Raw genomic sequence first — 19968 nt, forward strand, 5'->3', positions numbered from 1 at the left:
CCAACAGTTCCACATGATGCCTTCTATACTACTCATAATGCAAGTCCTTCTTCCTCATCTGGTCCTGGTGAATTAATTTCCACTACTCTGGTCTCTGGGCAAACATGCACATCCCTTCCTGAAGCATCCACTGTCCCCACAACCATATCTGATTTGTCTCATTCCACTGATTCGGTGGTTACCTCCTCCACCACTGTCAAGCAAAGTTTTATTTCTTCACCAAGCTCTGCTGAATCATCCGCTACCACCTTGGTCTCTGGACAAACAGCCACAGTTTTCATGGGAAAGCCAACTGTCTACACCGTTTCTGATTTGTCTGGTTCTACAGTTTCTGTTGATACCTCCTCTACCATCCCTATTGGGGGTCCTGCACCCTCATCAAGTTCTAGCTTGTTGCCTTCCACTACCATCACAACCATCACTGAGGAATCCAGTGTCTTCACCACTACCACTTATTCCTCCAACACAACTGATTCATCTGATGCCCCCCAAACCACTGAAGATCTTAGTCCATTATCTTCATCAAGCCCCATCCATTCCTCTTCACCCCTAGCCACCTCTGGACAAATGCCCACCACCTTGGATGAGAATTCCACTTTCTTCATCACCCATAGTGTTTCTGCCAAACCAACGATTTCTACTTCCATCCCCTCTGCCACGGACAGCCCTAGTCCTGCATCCCCATCAGCTCTAACTTTCACCTCTACAACTAGACTTATATCCAGACCAACAACTACCACCTTCAGTGGAGGATCTACTATCTTTCAAAGCAGCACAGGGATACCAAACGCAACAATATCATCTAACAGCTCCCAAACCCTAGTCCCTGGTGCTTCTTCTTCAGCCTCAGCTATCCCTGGCTTCTCCTCCAGGCCAGTCCCTGACTCTTCTTCAGCCCTTACAACTTCTTCTGGTTTTTCTCCTCCTCTGTCCTCCACTCCACCTGGCTCTACCCATGCTCCAGTTCCTGGGTTCACTACCTCTTCAACCCTCCATCCCCTGTTCACTAACACACACACAACTGTGAGGACGACCCAGTCTTCAGCTATGACACCAAGTAAGTCTTTTCGTATGTCGCTCTGTGTGCCTCTCCTATCCATCTTCTCTCATCAACTAATCAGCTTTGATTTGACCTCTTTGTGGTCTTGTTCCACCCTTCCATTGCCTTCTAGTTGTCAATGAATATCATCCACAGGAATGGTTATTGTTTTTTCTTTTCTTTTCTCTTTTGTTTGTAGGGCTTTTGCTTTCTTCACTCATCCCCTTTCATCTTTTGTTTCCTTCTTCCTCATTGTCCCTCCTTCTTCCCCTCCCCCTTGGGCCTGAGGTGGTGGCAGAGGGTCCCATCCTCCTCTTTCAGTGTAATGCCTGAATGATGGGTACTGGAATGGGAGCCAGTATTTTTGTCCCTTGGGCTTCCACGGTGACTGATGTGAATTCTACCCCTTCGCAGGGCAGTGTCAGAATGGGACCATATGGAATGGAGAAGAGTGTGTCTGTGTCCAAGGCTTCTTTGGTTACCAGTGCAAGTCCCTTATGGACTCCTTCCTCCTAGGTAATGAACTTTTCTGAGACCTGCAGATTGTCCCTATACTCCTTAACCACTTAAATAGGAAGGCAACGCTGGAAGGATTATCTGCTACCACTACCTCATTGTGCAGGTGGATGAGAAAATATGACATTTACCTAGACCCAAATGCTTAGGTAGAACATAGACCTTCTGACTCCTTCTTCAGGGCTCTTTTCACTAGCTCCTCTGCCCCTTGGATCAAGATGTTTTTAACCCAGACCTTTCTGGAGCCCTCCGCTTAGCTCTCTCTGGGTCATGATCCTGACCACTAACTCCTCATGGTGTTCAGAGACAAGGGGCAAAAGTTTCAGTGACTCCTACTTGCCTCCTAGATTTCCATCCACCCTCCTACCCACTTTCTCTACCTCCATGAGACCAGCAGGTAGAGAATTAACCAATCCCAGAAGACATTATTGGGAGGTTGTTATCTCATGCATAATATGGCTATTCCCACAGAAATCCCGGAAAAAGTCAATGACACTTTAGGTGTGACAGTGAAAGTGACTAATAGGAATTTCACAAAAGACCTGAATAACATATCCTTCCCGGTATACTGGAACTTCACTCAACTATTCAAGAATCAAGTAAGAGAAGGAAAATCCCAGTTTCCTCAATGTGGATGTCCAATGTCATTGAGGATACAGGGGCTCATTCTGACTGACTTTGGAGTTTCTCAGCCCATGGATCCCTTCAGTCTTCCCAAGTCCTGGGTGGGGGATCCTCTGAGAGCCCCCTTCCTTGAGTACCACCTCAACCACATCCTGGGGGAGGGAGCATCCCTATACCTATACTTTTCCTTCCTTCTTTTCTATGAGCTAATTCCATGGGTTCCCTGGGGGGAGGGGGCCCTGGGGCTGCCTCTGAGACAGGGAACAGGGGCTGTTGCATGCTCCAAGCCTGTATGAGCTCAGCTACCTCATTTATTTCAGATGGATAAAGCTTACATGGGCAAAGACTTTCCCCAGTACAGAGGTGTGATCATTAGGAGACTGTTGTATGTGGGGGGGGTCAGACTTATAGACTATGGGAAGCCCCCTCTCTCTGCTCTCTTGTCTTCTCCCATCTTGAATGAGTATCAGTACCTAGCTGGATCAGAAGGGCACCCAGCCCACAGGCAATACCAGAAGGTTCTGAGCCATTCATTTATTCATTCATTTATCCTTCATCCATTCAACAAGCTTGTACTGAAAGCCTACCTACCCTGTGCTAGGTGCAGGGAACACAGTGGTCCTGTTTTCATGGAGCAAAGAGTGGCAGAACACAGCAAAATGGCTGTGCAATATGGTTAGAGTTAATGGTAAGAGACACACAGGGTGCAATGGGAGAGGTTGTGTGCAAGCTGGGTGAGGTGGAGGAAAATCTTTCTGGAAGAAATGACAGCCAAGCTGAGGCTAGAATCAGGAGGAGGAACAAGCCAGGAGGAGGGAATTGATGATGAGGAGCCTAAAGGTGAGAGAGAGGAGGGTAGATTCCAGGAACATAAAGAACAGTTGGCAGCTTGAAATCATGGTGGGAGAGGAGGTGGAAAGATGACCCGTACCAAGTTACTTAATCTTTAAGCATCAGTAGTTTTGGCCCACGTGGGAAGGTATCTGATTTGCACTTCAGACACCTCAGTCTGGCTGCAGGACTGAGAATGGGTGGACAGGGGATGGAGATTATAGTGACCTGGACCAGAGAGGTGACAATGCAGAAGAAAAATAGTCCAGTGTGAAAGGTCTTTAGGAAGCAAGACCAACGGATCATAGGGATTTGATGGGTGTTTGGAGAGAAGGAGGGATGACACCAGATTTCTGGGCCACTAGGGGTGTGGAGTGCCCTTTGCTGAGATGAGGAAGGTTAAGAAGGAGGGGGATGGGAAAGAAGATGATAAGTGGGCCGTGTGGAGTCTCAAGTGCCCAGGGCCCAGCCACACTGAATGGCTGAGTAATGGAGCGGCATGTGGTGGAACATGTAATAGAAAGTATCTGCAGCAGAGACATTGGAAGAAGGTTTCCCTGGATAGAAGTTGCTGGAAGCCCTGGGAGTAGAGCAGATGGCCTGGGGATGGTCACAGCACAGGGACTAACATTTCCTAGGAAAGAAGCATGGGAAGCACCAGCATCTAAGGGATAGGGAGGAGAAGCAGGGTGGCAAGAAGTAGACAGAAGCGTGGGAAGGGAGCCTGGAGGGTGTCTTGTCCCAGCAGGGAAAGAGAGAGATCTTGTCAAGGGCCCATGGGGTTCCATGCCTCAGCATCCTCTACCCCACCCTCACCCCCTGCCAGTACCAGCGCTTATTTCCATCTCCATTTTGGCAGAAGGTTTTGTTAGTTTTTGTCCTCCTGTGTCCTGTTCCTGACTTCTCTGTCACAATGGCTGTGACTGGTGACAGACCTTGGCTTAAGGTCTCTCAGTGCCCCATTGGCCATCTAACAAGGAGCTTCTGGGTTGGAATCTTGTATTTCTAAAGCGACCTCAAGTTTCTTCATTTCTAAAAGCATGCTTATTTGGTTTTCAAAATATAATCCAACAGACTTTATTTAAAATTTTTAATTTAAAATATTTTTTATTGTGGTAAAATACCCATAACATAAAGTTTGCCATTAACCATCAAATGAATCATTTTAAGTGTACAGTTCAATGACATTAAGTACATTCACATTGTTGTGCAACCACCACCACAGTCCATCTCCAGAACTTTTTCATCTTCCCAAACTGAAACTCTGTACCCTTTAAACAATAACTCTCAATTCCCCCTCAAACCACCTCGGGCAACCCCCATTCTACGTTCTGTCTCTATGAACTGGATAACTCTAGACACTTCATATCAGGACTCACGTAAATACTCATACAGGATTTGTCCTCTTGTGACTGGCTTATTTCACTTAACACAATGTCCTTAAGGTTCATTCACATTGTAGTATGTGTAAAAATTTTCTTCTTTTGTAAGATTAACATCGCATTGTACTGTATACCACATTTTGTCTGTCCGTTCATCCATCAATGGACGCTTACTTAGTTTGCTTCCACCTTTTAGCTATTGTGAATAATGCTGCTGTGAACATGGGTGTACAAATATGTCTTCAAATCCCTGCTTTCAATTCTTTTGGTCATATGGTAATTCTATTTTTAATTTTTTGGGGAACTGCCTTACTGTTTTCCGCAGTGGTTGTGCCATTTGACATTCCCACCAACAGTGCCAAAGGGTTCCATCTCGCCACATCTTCACCCAAGAGCCTTCCATTTTTAGGAATGAATTTCACCCAATGGCATTTATTGTGATCACTGATATTTTGGAATCTTAGATCGTTTGACCCTGCAGCTTCCCTCCAAGATGTTAACTGTTGGAGGGAAGAGTCTTTAGTCTGTCCTGCCTCTGTGTCACACAGCTAATTGTCTGTCATCACCCCTCTTGCTTTGTGGGCCCCACTTTCTGGAAGGGTGGGAGACCCAGGGTAACTGATGAATCACCGAGGCCTGGTTCTAGGAATGGCAGTGTTGTGGTGGAACATGATGTCGTTATGGAGGCAAACTACACTTCAGATTACCAGAAACTGTTTGAAAACCTCACTAAAATCATAAAGGTCAAGATTATGAATGAGACCAAAAGGCTATCTGGTGATTCTGAAGTGTGCAGAGGTAGGCCCACCCAAAACCCCTTGACAAAGGTGGGGAAAGGATGGAAGGGGTCCCATAGGGTGGTCTCAGCCTCTCCCCACCCTGCATCTCTCCTCTCTTCTGGAACTCCAGAGGCCTCCCTATAGGGATCCTGAAGCCAGGCCTGGGTGCCTTCCCCAGACTCTCCAGTGCCCCGAGCAGCTTTTCCCAGTCTCAGGCTCAGGTTGTCCCCAGCCCTAATGCCCCCATCTGAGCCTGCTTACAGGCCCAGCCGCATCTAGGGATGGGCCAAGACCCTAGTAGAGCAGAGGGCAGTGTTTATGTCTTGTTCTTTTCCACCATGCTTAGCAGCCTCCTCACCTCTGTGTTACGATGAGGAAGCCACTACTGTGAGCAAGACCGTGAAGCTGGGCTTTGACCTGCAGGGTAAGCAGCTCCATAGATTAGTGGGCGTGGCGGGGGGCAGAGTGTGGGCAGTAAAAATGGGGGCTGGGGGCGCTTTAACCAGGCTGATGCTTGCTGCCCACCCTTCACCCCCAGAGCAATGCACTCAGAAGGCCGCAAAGGACCATGCCCAGTTCTATTATGTGGATGAACTGGATGGGAAGCTGGCCTGTGTGACCAAGTGCACCTCGGGAACAAAGTTGCAACTGAACTGTCATGAGGGTGAATGTCAGCTGCAACGAAGAGGTCCCCGCTGCCTGTGAGTGTCCAGCCCCCCTAAGGCCAGTGCCTTAGCCAACTGGTGACAGACCTCGGACACGCACTGGCCCTCTCTGGTGGTAGGACTGCACTCTCCACCACAGTCATGGAGCAGGGGTGAGGAGGGGGAGGCAGAGGGGGTCAGGCAGAGCTCACAAGGTGCCTCCTCTCCCATCATCCCTCTTTGTTCTACCTGGGTGTCCCTTCACCCCTCGCCCCCATCAGAGGGAGGAGTGGGTGCAGGTTACAGACGTGGACATCCTAAGACTTGAGCGAGCCCCTTCCCAAGAAAGTTCCGGTTACCAATTTCCAAATCTGTATCTATAGATCTCTATCTCTCTCTTTCCTTTTCCTTTTGCTATCCTAGCCACAGTGCCATTATCACCTCTAGCTACAGCTGGGGCACTAAGTTCGGGAGAGCACAAATTAAAGCATAAAATATAAAATTGGTAACAGGCCAGTCAAGGTGCCAGCTAGAGATTAGATGGGTGGACATCAAGTGTCTGGGACGAGGCATCCAACACTCAGATTCTGAAGCCTGCTCTGTAGTAGGGGGCCCCCCACCCCCTCACTGCCCCTTAAGTGCTGGGGAGCCTCTTAACCTGGATCCCTCCTAACCAGTGCCTGCCCCCTTGGAGGGAGAGCCAGTTTCCTGTGCTTTGGCATTCATCTTTTTTTCTTTTGGGAGACTGGGTGTGAGGGATGCTAGTGGACTGGCCTGATCTTCCCTGTGTCCCCAGATGCCCGACCTTGGACACTCACTGGTACTGGGGAGAGACTTGTGCCTTGAGCACCAGCAAGAGCCTGGTGTACGGGAGTGTGGGGGCTGTGGGAGCAGTGCTGGTGGTCACGGTGGTGGTCCTCACCGTCTTCCTCTGCTGATCCCAGAGAAAACTGCATAGGTGAGCTTCTGGGGCCGGGCCCAGGGATGGGGGACCACAGTTGGAACATCCCAAGGCTCTGCTCCTTCCAGCTCAGCATTCGGAGGCCTGATGGCAACCCAGCCCCTCTCAGCTCTGGGTAACAGCAAAAAGCAGCCTGCTGATCTGATCTGATCTGTTTGGCAGAGAAATGCATCCAAAAACTTGGGTCCTGAAGTTGGATTCTGTAAAGACATTACCTGGTGTTAACCCTTTGGCTGCCACAGAGCCACACTGTTGCTCCAGGACACTGGGGGGTGAGCTGTCCAGCGTCACTCTCCCAGCTGTAAAATGGGGGAAAATCTACCTGAGAAGGTTGAGGAGCAATGGGCACAGCACCTCTGACTATCAGAGGGAGTTGCTCCGGCCCTGGTCCGATGCTCCCATCTCATAGATAAGGGAAGGAGGCCCACTGAGGGAAGGGCAGGCAGGTCACGGTGACGTTGTTTTGTTTTCTGCTACTGCCCTGGGAACAGGCCCCTCCTTGACCCAGGGCTTGGCCGTGACAGCCCTTTCCAGAAGCCAAGGGTCAGGGCCCTCTAGGCCCCCTCCTCCACCTCCCTGCCCCCAGCTGTTCACGGCGTTTCTGTTGGCAGGCAAGAATACAATTTGTCTGGAGAGTGGCATGGAGAAGATGTTCCTGGCAGCTTCCAGAACACAGGCATCTGGGAAGGTACTTCTCACCGGGGGCAAGCTCCTCTTTTCTCAGCTCCTCTCTATCACGCCCCTCTGCGTGTGGCCCACGCTCACCGTTTCCCTCCTCCATGCCAGACTGTACCACTGTCTGGAAGGTTCCCCTTGCTGGAGCTCTGCCTGTCCCAATCCCGCTCTGTTCCCAAGATCTGGTTCAAATACTGCCCCTCCTTAGAGCCTCCCATGTGTTCGGGCTCTTCTGATTCCCAGCTGGCGTGGAAAACCTCCATGTCACATCTGCTCTGATCTCTCGCTGAACAGAGATGAACGATCTCTGTCCCCCACCATCCCTCCTCCGGGGCAGGTCCTGCCCTACCAGTTCCTCCGGGCAAACACCATGGAGGGGCTACAGGCATGGCTGAGAGCCGGATCCTGCCCCCAGAGAGCAGCCCCTGTGAGAGCATCAGATGCACACACAGTTAGTGGGAGGACAGGATCATGCCCTGAGCTCCAGGGGCATAGAAGGATGCCCGACCCAGCCAGGGTGGGGTGGGAAAAGAAAAGACTGCAGAGGGGGACATCACCCGAGCCTGTCTGCAGGCTGGGGGAGTGCTGTGAGCTGGTGAGTAAGCCGCGTGCTTCCTGCTTCCAGAAACACTGATCCCAGTGAGGTCGTGGAGGTCTCTGTGGGCTGTGATGGGGGGGGACACACTGGAGGGGCTTTAAGAGAGGGAGGCCAGACATGCATTTTGAGCAGCTCACTCAGGTGGACTTGAGGGGGACCTCAAGTGGGGAGACCAAGGAGAAGGCTCTGCAGTCATGCAGGGGAAGGAGGATGCGGCTGAGTCGGGGTAGTGGGGATGGGAGGAGTGGACAGCCCCCAGGGAGCTGGGCGGGGCTTGTCCCTCACAGGCTGGGGAAGGGAGAAGGCCCGGATGTGGGGGGGGCACTACCTGGAGGGGGCAGAGGCAGCAGGTGGAGGACACAGCTGAGTACGGGGAGGGGTCTCGGCCAGTGGGCAGCTGGGAGTCGTCAGAGAGCATGGAGGCAGGGGAGAGAGCAGGATGAAGGGCAGAGTACCTGGGAAGACCTTGGAGGAGGCAGAGAAGAAACGGTCATGGAGGCTGAGAAGGGAGGAACGTGCAGGACTCGGAAAATGCCTGCTGAAAACCCACCAGCTACAAGAGAAGATTCTGGGTATAGTTTCTGCTTGCCGCGGTTCCCATTGCTGGAGGGAGTGTGTGCTGGTGACCCCCGAGCAGTGCCTTCCTCCTGTTCCACCCTCACCCAGGTCAGCCCCAAGCATGCCCATGGCCATGACTTTTGACCCCGAGGCATGCGAGGGGCTGTGGTTCGCTCCTGTCCTCTCGTCACACTGGGCCAGTTCCCCGGGCACGCTCCAGAGCCACCTCATAGGATGGATGGGCAGTGGGAGATACTTTCGGGAAAATATGGGACTGACTCTTCAAACCTGTCCCTTTTACTAGAAAAGACCCCCGTCTGTGTCTCTCCAGCCTCCCCCAGGCTCACTCAGCCTGGCCCCTCTTTCTGCAGGTGAGAATCTGAAGGAGGACTCATTCAGCCTTAAAAACATCTACAGCCACTTTTGGCCCTCCCTAGAGAATGTTGACCCTACCACAGAGGTGACTCGGAGCCCCTCCCCGGCTAGGAGCTGTTCCCTTCCCCTCAGCCCTGCCACCCACCGCCCCTTCCCGGAGCTGCCTGGGGAGGGTGGGCACCCTTGGTCTAGAGACAGCTAACTTCCGTGGGATATGGCCATTGCTGAAGGGCCCCCGTTGGCCTCACCTCCTCTCTCTGCTCCCCCCCCAACCAGCTCCACATCCAGAGGCCCAGGGTGGTGACAACTGCTCAGTGAGCGAGGCAGGGGCTTCCGCCCCTCATCCAGATTTGGACAACAAGACAGCGGCAGACAGAGAGCCCACCACAGTGCTACTCCCCCACCTCCCCTGTTAGTCAAAAGGAAACAGACGTCAGAGCCCAAGGTGGTCCTGCTCAGGCTGGTGGGCTTGGCCCAGCCCCTGCTGTGAACCCGCCTCTCCTCCATCGCCCTCTATCCAGGAGCCCCAGGGCTGCCCAGACACCCCAACATCTTTGCTCCAGTGACTCACCACTCTGGAATTTGCCTCCCAATAAAAGAGCAAGGTTCAAAGTAGAGTAGTGAATAACAATAAAAAAAATTAAAAAAAAAAAAAAGAAAGAAAGAAATGCTGAAGCTCTGGGTATAAGAGATCATCCAGGAAGGTCTCCACTCTGTAGACCAAAAATAAAAGGGCAGAGAGCAAAACCCTCAGGAGTATCTCCTTTTAGGACTCAGGAGGAATAGAAACCAATGGAAACAGAAGAAACAGGTGGTGAGGGAGAGGGGAGACACACACACAAAAAAAATAAATAAAAAATAGAGTAGTGAGTTGTTTCTCTCTCCCTGCGGGGGCCTGGCTCCTCACCTGGGGTTCCAGGGAGCCCTTCCTGGGGAGAGCACTCCTCCCGGGATTAGATGCCAAATCTGGACATGGGACACTCACCACTCTCAGCCCCTTCCTGTGACCACATGTCGAGCAAGGAACATGGACCCCCCTCTTCTGCTCCAGGCCGGGGCAGGATCAGGCCCACCTCTGCCTGAGGTCACTGTGGAAGACAAGCCTGGGATCAGACCTTGGGGGCCTCAGGCCCAGGGAGTGAGGAGTGGGGGCTCACAGAAGGCTAAGGAGTGAGCTCAGCCTTAGCTTTGCTGACCTTGGGCAGGGGCAAGCTCACTCCGGATGGCCATGGAAGCTTGTGCCCTCCTGTGAACTCAGAGATAGATCTCTGGGCCCACAGATCCAAGAAAGCAGCCATCTCAGAGCTGGGCACTGGCCCAGGTGTGGCCATGATTTGCATCCTGGTGGGGTACACACAGGGCCAGTAAAGAGAGCTTGACAAGAAGGGAGGGGAGTGTCCTTACCGGAGGCTGGAATTGAACAACAGGCGCCCTTCTCCTCTGGGGTTCAGGCCCAGCCGCTTCTCCTCCACCCTCTGAGTCCCTCCAGGGGTCTTCTCCGTTCTCCCAGGCTGCTCGGGCCCCTGTGCCTGCCCCTCTGTCGGGGTGAACATTCTGATGGCCCGTGTGCTTGTGTGCTGCCTGGAGAGGGAAGGGCTCCCCTCCCTCTGCCCTTTGGCCTGAAATAAAATCCGCACCCCCCCTCCCCCAGCATGAGAGCTCATACACTGACTCAGGTGGGCTGGCCCCAGTTCTCCAGTGTCTCAGGGATCAAAGGGCTCTGGGGCCCATTTATTACTGGGGATCCTTGGCTGACATTCATTTTGCCCATTCTGGCGAGGGTGAAGAGCAGGTGCACTGCCCTCTGAGCTCTGATGTTGAGATTGGTGATCAGGATGCTCTGCCTACTGCCCCTTGTCCTTCAGCTCCTATCCCGCCCTGTGGCTGCTGGGCACGGTGAGTGAACCCCGGCCTCGCCTCCTCTCCTGGGTCTGCCCAGGCCCGAGGGAGGGCTGCTTCCTGGGGGGCACAGGTGGGGGTACCCTCTGCCTGGAGCTCAGCCTCGTGCCCCTCACCCTCTCCTTCCCTCCCCGGCTACATGCGGTTTTGGGGTGCATCCAGGTTAGTCTCTCTGAGCCTGCTTCTTCCCTAAAAGGAGATAAGAGGTGAGACTTGCCAGGGCCGGAGGATTCGATGTAATACTCCCCGCACGGCCCCTGGCATATGGCAGATAGATGCTCGGCTGATGTTAGGGTCTGTCCTTACCCCTTGGATGTGCCCCTCAACCCCCTGGTCACCTCCCACCAAATGTCCAGACCTTCTTTTCATGACGGGATAAATGCTTGAAGTCTCTGCTCTCACTCTCATCCTGGCCATTTCTGCATCACCCCACCCCTGCCTTGTGCCCCGAGGATGTCCCATGGGCTGTCAGGCATCCCAGTACCAGGAAAGGGGCCACTGCTGTAGCCAGATGGGCACACGATGGTGCTTTGGGAGCCCCAGATTCTAATCCTGCGGTGAAACAGCTGTGTGCCGGGGGGCGACTCAGTTCATCTCAGGCCTCAGTGTCTTCCTTTAAAGGACATGGTTTGGGCCCACTAGGGGTTCCATGGCCAAGGGGACTGGGCTCAGGTTGGCAGGGGATGACAGGGGGTACTGGTCAGACCCTTCAGGAGTTCCCTCTGCCACTCGCCTGTCCCCAGAGAGAGAGGGAGGGGAAAAGCCAGGAACCAAACTGCCAGCCTCAGGTTCTCCTTCCCTGAGACGTCCTCCTGGGATGGCCTGGCTGGGGTGGGAAGGGGACTTGGAGGCAAAAGTGGGGGGGGTTGCTGATGCTGAGCCTGTAGATGACATTCAAGTTGCCATGTCCTGGGCTTTGTCTTGCCCTGAGCTCACTACACCAGGAGCAGTAGGGGGGCTCCTGGTGCCCTGGCCCCAGACCTTGGGCAACTCTTCTCCGAAGAGGGAATGGGGTGGGAGTGGGGGAGAAAGTACCTGTGAGCATAATCCTGGAGCCTGTGGCCTCTTTGGCCCAAACCCACCCACAGGAGGTAGGGCCTTCTCTAGGGACCAGCCTGACGGCTGACGGGGCAAATGAAGAGGATGGGAGGAGGAAGGGGGGCGGCAGTCTGGGGCAGGGTGGGGCAGTGCTTGGCTTGGTCTAAAGGGCTGGTTCACTGACCTGAACCTTACCATGATTTGGCACAGACTCCCAATGTGACAGCACCCAGAGCTGTCACCTTATTAGTAATAAGAATGACACCCTCAGAAAGATGAATACCTACCATTTACATCGACATGGATGGAACTGGAGGGTATTATGCTAAGTGAAATGAGTCAATCAGAGAAAGACAGTTATCATATGATCTCACTCATATGTGGAATATAAGAAATAGCGCAGAGGATCATAGGGGAAGGAAGGGAAAATTGAATGGGAAGAAATCAGAGAAGGAGACAAACCATGACAGACTCTTGACTCTGGGAAACGAACTGAGGGTTGCGGAAGGGAGGGGGGTGGGCGGATGGGGTAACCGGGTGATGGGCACTAACGACGGCACGTGATGTGATGAGCACTGGGTGTTATACACAACTAATGAACACAACATCAAAAACTAATGCTGTACTATATGTTGGCTAATTGAATTAAAAAAAAAAAAAAAGAGTGACACCCTCTTCCCAGGCACTGTCTACGCTGTCCAGATTCTTAGTGACTTACCTCTAATAATGTCATTTTAGGCACCGTGATGTGCCTTGGTTGGGGAAGATGTTTCCAGCTCCCTCTCGTTCCTCCCCCCGTCCCCTCCTGGCCTCTCCCACATTCTGCACGCTATGGCTCATTGCATCTCTAGCCTCGGTCGCCCCCTCAGTGAAATGGAGTCTTGCAGACTCTTTGCTCCTGCTCTCTAGGATTCTGTGGTTCCCTTTCTGTGTCTGGCATCAGCTGGTCTGTAGAGCTTTGGCATCTGACTCTCCCATGTGTCCTCTCTGGGGACCCAGAGCCACATCCATTCTCAGGCTACTGGGCTGGGGATGCCTGAGTGGGGCGTGGGCCGCAAGGAAGAGCCTGGTGGCCTTCACCTGGCTCTTCCTGGCAGGCACACCCTCCCATGGCCACGGCCCCTCCTTCTAATACATCCTGGTTATATTGCTTATCAGCGAAACACAACATCCTGGGCCCAGTTTGGTCCTGTCCAGCCGTGGCAAGTGCCTCTCACCTCCCACACCCAGCACAAATGTGACAGGCTTGGGTGCTCAGTCATCTCCCTCTGCCCTCTCTCCCACTCCCCATCCTGAGTGCCTTCTCCCACCCACGTCCTCATCACCATCCTAATGTCAGCCTCCTGAGGGAGTCTAAGGAACATACACTCTAGAGGCTACCTTCCCCCCCTCCTCCATCAACAAGGTCTACCTCCTCTGAGGAGCCTTCCTGGGGGTCACCACAGACTTCTCTCCCCTTGAACCCACTGCTGCAACTACAGGAGACCGGAAACAGTCTCACTCCCTGGATCACCATAATAAATTAGCATAACCCGAGTGGCTTAGAACAACAGGAAAAATCTTGTCTCACGGTTCTGGATGCCAGAAGTCCAAAACCAAGGTGTCAGCAGGTGGTGGGGAAGGAAGGATCTGTCCAGGCCTCTCCCCTGGCATCTGGTAGCTGCTGCGAAGCTTGGCATTCCTTGCCTTGCAAGCACATCATCTCTGCCTTCATCTTTCCCCGGGGTTCTCTGTGTGCGCATGTTCCTGTGTCCAAACTTCCCTTCTTACAAGGACATGGGTTGTTTTGGATCAGGGCCCACTCTACTCCAGTGGTGACCTCATCTTACGTAATTACATCTGCAACAACCGCACTTCCGGATGACATGTTCTGTGCTCCTAGGGGTTAGGACTTCACCATAAGAATCTGGGGAGGGGGACACAATCCAACCCCTCACAGGGGCCCTGGAGGGGGGGTGATTAAAGCACAGAAGTAACCCCACACATGTGTTATGAAGGGATCCCTCTAGCTGCAGTGTGTAGGATTGCCCGGCTTGGAGGCCCGGGTGGGAAGTGGGGAGATGGGGCAGGAGGCTGGGTGAGAGTCCACAGCAGCGCTGATCCGGTGGTTTCAGGAGCCACGGCAAGAAGTGGAAACGTCTGGGATACCAGCAGGCCTGGCTGATGGCGCAGATGTGGGAGGCGAGAGGGAAAGAGAAGCAGAGTGCCTTCCAAGGGGCTGGGCTTCAGCAATCGGTAGAAGGCTGCTTGCTCCGAGGGGTCTAGCAAAGAACCCAGGAGTTCTGTTTTGGACGGAGTCTGGGACGTCTACTTAACATCCCCTGAAGATGTCAAGTCAAAATGGAAATCAGCTTGCCATTGGGGGTGGGGTGGGGGTGCAGAGCAAGAGACACACATGGTGTGGAGGGCTATATTTCCTAGGACTGAAGCAAGATCTGCCTGAGTTCTCTGTCCCATGCCCTGAGAATTACAGGTTTTTCCAGTTTGGCTGGTGGGAACAGCACTGTTCCCATCCCTACACGAAAGCCAGGTCTCCTTCCTTTTAATCTTTTCCAGTGGCACTTCTTGGATCTTGGGTAGTTGTTTCATAAGCATGCTCTGATCAGTAGAGTGCATGGTGGATATCCAGGGGCCCCTCTGTGCAAGTCCGCCTCCCCAGTAATTCTGTCCTGTGAACTCTAGCTGCCTTGGTCTCTCAAGACCCTGACGTGCATCTCCTCAACCCAGGAGATCTGTGGGGCTCTAGCTGCGTTCTCCCTCCTGGCACTCTGTCTGGAAGCCCTCTCACATCAGTAAGCTAGGATCATCACACGGCTCATCTTGTTTGTTTCCTTGTTTGTCTCTCAGGAACCACAGTCCTCTGTTGCCTGACATCCAGTGTATTGACAATCATCATTTCATATCTTTTTTATGGTGATGTGGTTATCCAGGGGCTGGGTGTGGTTTCCGGTAGGAGGGTGAATTCTGATCCCTGACACTCCATCTTGGCCAGAAGCAGAAGTATAATGCTTTGATAAGGGCCTTTGACTAGTGTGTAATCTATTATACATACATGGCCAATTAAATCACTTTCAACATTTCAAGTTTCATTTATAAAATTAATACATTACATTTCCTATTGAAAGACTTCAATGGTTTGATTAATAACAAAACATTTCCAAGTAGTCAAGAAACTCCATAAATCTAATACAGTAAATATAGATTTTTAAAAACTTCCCCCAAACCTTCAAGTCTAATACATTAGAAGTACCCAAGTGGTGGATCTTAAGTTCTCTTAAATGGTCTCATACTGTTTACAAACTTAGCAATGTTTTAATGTAAAATGACAAGTCTAAATCAATCGCTCAATTATATATTATAAATTGAAACTACAAGGTTGGCACATTAGGCCAAATTCTCTTGAACATTACAAATATCTTAAATCCCAAGTGCGAAGAGATTATTTAATACAAAGGGTTTAAATTTCTTATAGATAATTAGAGTAAGTGCATCTGTTCCTAGAGCTTAAATGAAGCTCTTTCCCATATTAGTTAGGATATTTTTGTACCTGCTATAACAAATACGCCCCAAGTGTATAATCGCTCAACCACAAAAGATTTTTTTCTTGCTCATGTAATAACACGAGGCAGACGTTCCTGGTTGGCAGGTAGCTTTCCCTCATGTGGTGATTCAGGGACCTAGGTTCCTTCTTCCTGAGGCTTCACTATTCTCTTGGGCCTCCTTGCCATCTGCCTCCAGTTGGCAGAGCAATGAGGACCACCACGGGAAGTTTCTGAGCTGGCCTGGAAGTGGCATGCTCACTTGTGCTCACGTTCCATTGGAAAGACTTAGTGACATGTGAATACTTACTTTCTTGATATCTGACTCCCGAAGTGGGCAGGGGCTCCCTTTCCTACTGCTGAACAACTTGATGTTGTCCCAACGTCTCAAAATCTTCAAGACCTCATCCCCCAAACCCCAGCCTTCTCGCCTCACCTCTGTGTGAGCTAGGTCCTGACGCTTGATTTCTAGATCCTGAAACAAGCGAGGTGGCCCTTTCCAGAGGAGGTGGGGCTGGGGGTGGAGGGAATCAGAGAGGTTTTGAGAGAATGAAGGACTCCCAAAAGGGAAAGAAAGTTATAGCTCCAGGAGACTAACTTCCCTTTCTCTCTTTCAGATCTCCAAGGGGACAGGTCCGTATGGGATGGAGGAGGGTGTGTGTCGCAGGAGAACCCCCAGGACCCTCAGTGCAAGCGGATACAAGGCATCCATGATACAGGTGAAGCACAGCATCCGTGGAGGTCTGGGAGGGAGCACCTTCGTGCAAAATGACTGGAACAACCTTCATAGGTCCACAAACCCCTAGATTTTATAGTCCATGACGATGTGGATTCTAGGGCTTTATAAAGATTCTTAAGGTATATGGGAACCAGCCAGGGTCTATGGAAAGGGGTTCAGGCTCATCCCAATTCAAACAGCCTAGAGGAGATGGCAAGAGAGATCAGAATATACCTGCAACAAATATTTCAAGTTCATTCAGACAATGGATTCTGACAACAGATTTTTTTCTGACAACAAGAAAGAGCCCACTTAATGTAGCAATTCTTTCCTCCCCCCCACCATTTACCAATCTATTTTAGAGAGAGAGACAGAGAGTGCTCATGAGCAGGGGGCAGGGAAAGGCAGGAGAGAAAGAGAGAATCTTAAGCAGACTCTGCTGAGCATGAACCCGATGCTGGGGCCAATCTCATGACCCGAGATCATGACCTGAGCCAAAATCAGGAGTCAGACGGTTAACGGAATGAGCCACCGCAGGGGCCCCTAAAGTAGCTATTTCTGACACAGACCCCGTGAATTCCTATAGGTCCTAGAAAATTTTAAAAAGCACTGACCAAAGGTAAAAACTTGAAAACTTTCATAGGACATGGAGAGGAACAACCAAATTCAACTAAGAGTAACAAAACAGCAACAAGATTGAAAGAGACTAGAGAACCTACAGGAATTTCCAGTTACACAATCACCATGGTGGATAATAAGAAACACAATGACAAATCTCAAACACCTGCAGACAGTGGAACAAGAGTACACATTTCTACAGGCTACAAGACACCAATAATGAGTGTTAAAACTTCCAAAATGAAACTATCACCTAGAGACGAAACCCTATCCCAAACACCTACGGCAGAAAACAAATCCACACTGTCAGACTCCACAGGGACCAACATATCTGCAATGACTAAAGAGAGAGGCACCAAGAGCCAAATGCACACACAAGACATTAATGTTACAGGACCCACTATCAGTGGCAAAAAGGAGGAAAATTCGAAAAGAACCAACAAGACTGAAGATTACACACCAAATAGCAGCACGGGAAATTCTTCCAAAGGAAAAAACACCACTCAAAACTCCTATGCCAGTACAACCCATGGACAGTCTTACAAAAGATCTGCACCCAATCAAACTTCCATTGCCAGTACCAAGAATAAAGAGACTTCCAAAAATTCTGATTCCAGTGCAGCTTGCATTGGCAGTACCACCAATGGAACCTCCATAATATCTGCTTCCACTCCAACTTCCACTGCCAGTACCACCGATGGAACCTCCACAATATCTGCTTGCACTCCAACTTCCACTGCCAGTACCACCGATGGAACCTCCACAATATCTGCTTCCACTCCAACTTCCACTGCCAGTACCACCGATGGAACCTCCACAATATCTGCTTCCACTCCAACTTCCACTGGCAGTACCACCGATGGAACCTCCACAATATCTGCTTCCACTCCAACTTCCACTGCCAGTACCACCGATGGAACCTCCACAATATCTGCTTCCACTCCAACTTCCACTGCCAGTACCACCGATGGAACCTCCACAATATCTGCTTCCACTCCAACTTCAACTACAAGTACCACCAATGGACGGACTTCCACAATATCTGCTTCCACTCCAACTTCCACTGCCAGTACCACCGATGGAACCTCCACAATATCTGCTTCCACTCCAACTTCCACTGCCAGTACCACCGATGGAACCTCCACAATATCTGCTTCCACTCCAACTTCCACTGCCAGTACCACCGATGGAACCTCCACAATATCTGCTTCCACTCCAACTTCCACTGCCAGTACCACCGATGGAACCTCCACAATATCTGCTTCCACTCCAACTTCCACTGCCAGTACCACCAATGGACAGACTTCCACAATATCTGATTCCACTCCAACTTCCACTGCCAGTACCACCGATGGAACCTCCACAATATCTGCTTCCACTCCAACTTCCACTGCCAGTACCACCGATGGACGGACTTCCACAATATCTGCAACCACTCCAACTTCCACTGCCAGTACCACCGATGGAAGGACTTCCACAATATCTGCTTCCACTCCAACTTCCACTGCCAGTACCACCGATGGAACCTCCACAATATCTGCTTCCACTCCAACGTCCACTGCCAGTACCACCGATGGACGGACTTCCACAATATCTGCTTCCACTCCAACTTCCACTGCCAGTACCACCGATGGACAGACCTCCACAATATCTGCTTCCACTACAACTTCCACTGCCAGTACCACCAATGGACGAACTTCCACAATATCTGCTTCCACTCCAACTTCCACTGGCAGTACCACCGATGGAACCTCCACAATATCTGCTTCCACTCCAACTTCCACTGCCAGTACCACCGATGGAACCTCCACAATAACTGCTTCCACTCCAACTTCCACTGCCAGTACCACCGATGGACGGACTTCCACAATATCTGCTTCCACTCCAAATTCCACTGCCAGTACCACCGATGGAACCTCCACAATATCTGCTTCCACTCTAACTTCCACTGCCAGTACCACCGGTGGAACCTCCACAATATCTGCTTCCACTCCAACTTCCACTGCCAGTACCACCGATGGAACCTCCACAATATCTGCTTCCACTCCAACTTCCACTGCCAGTACCAACGATGGAACCTCCACAATATCTGCTTCCACACCAACTTCCACTGGCAGTACCACCGATGGAACCTCCACAATACCTGCTTCCACTCCAACTTCCACTGCCAGTACCACCGATGGAACCTCCACAATATCTGCTTCCACTCCAACTTTCACTGCCAGTACCACCGTTGGAACCTCCACAATATCTGCTTCCACTCCAACTTCCACTGCCAGTACCACCGATGGACACACTTCCACAGTCTCTGCTTTCACTCCAACTTCCACTGGCAGTACCACCGATGGAACCTCCACAATATCTGCTTCCACTCCAACTTCCACTGCCAGTACCACCGATGGAAGGACTTCCACAATATCTGCTTCCACTCCAACTTCCACTGCCAGTAACACCGATGGAACCTCCACAATATCTGCTTCCACTCCAACTTCCACTGCCAGTACCACCGATGGACGGACTTCCACAATATCTGCTTCCACTCCAACTTCCACTGCCAGTACCACCGATGGAACCTCCACAATATCTGCTTCCACTCCAACTTCCACTGCCAGTACCAACGATGGAACCTCCACAATATCTGCTTCCACTCCAACTTCCACTGCCAGTACAACTGATGGAATCTCCACAATATCTGCTTCCACTCCAACTTCCACTGCCAGTACCACCGATGGAACCTCCACAATATCTGCTTCCACTCCAACTTCCACTGCCAGTACCACCGATGGTACCTCCACAATATCTGCATCCACTCCAACTTCCACTGCCAGTACCACCGATGAACGGACTTCCACAATATCTGCTTCCACTCCAACTTCCACTGCCAGTACCACCGATGGAACCTCCACAATATCTGCTTCCACTCCAACTTCCACTGCCAGTACCACCGATGGACGGACTTCCACAATACCTGCTTCCACTCCAACTTCCACTGCCAGTACCACCGATGGAACCTCCACAATATCTGCTTCCACTCCAACTTCCACTGCCAGTACCACCGATGGAACCTCCACAATATCTGCTTCCACTCCAACTTCCACTGCCAGTACCACCGATGGAACCTCCACAATATCTGCTTCCACTCCAACTTCCACTGCCAGTACCAACGATGGAACC

The 19968-nt window shown here is 51.3% G+C and overlaps 1 protein-coding gene across 1 annotated transcript; it reads left to right on the forward strand.

Moving 5' to 3' along the window:
• Positions 1-1047: 1047 nt before the first annotated feature.
• MUC12 (mucin 12, cell surface associated) lies at positions 1048-9300 on the forward strand. The gene is given in 12 exon segments (XM_036073394.2): positions 1048-1057; positions 1454-1555; positions 2027-2154; positions 2500-2564; positions 5039-5190; positions 5521-5595; positions 5710-5872; positions 6612-6773; positions 7104-7106; positions 7388-7464; positions 8979-9067; positions 9259-9300. Coding segments are annotated over 12 exon segments (1068 nt in total).
• Positions 9301-19968: the final 10668 nt, after the last annotated feature.

Source organism: Halichoerus grypus, chromosome 6 (genome assembly GCF_964656455.1).
Source record: "Halichoerus grypus chromosome 6, mHalGry1.hap1.1, whole genome shotgun sequence".
NCBI classification, from domain to species: Eukaryota; Metazoa; Chordata; class Mammalia; order Carnivora; family Phocidae; genus Halichoerus; species Halichoerus grypus.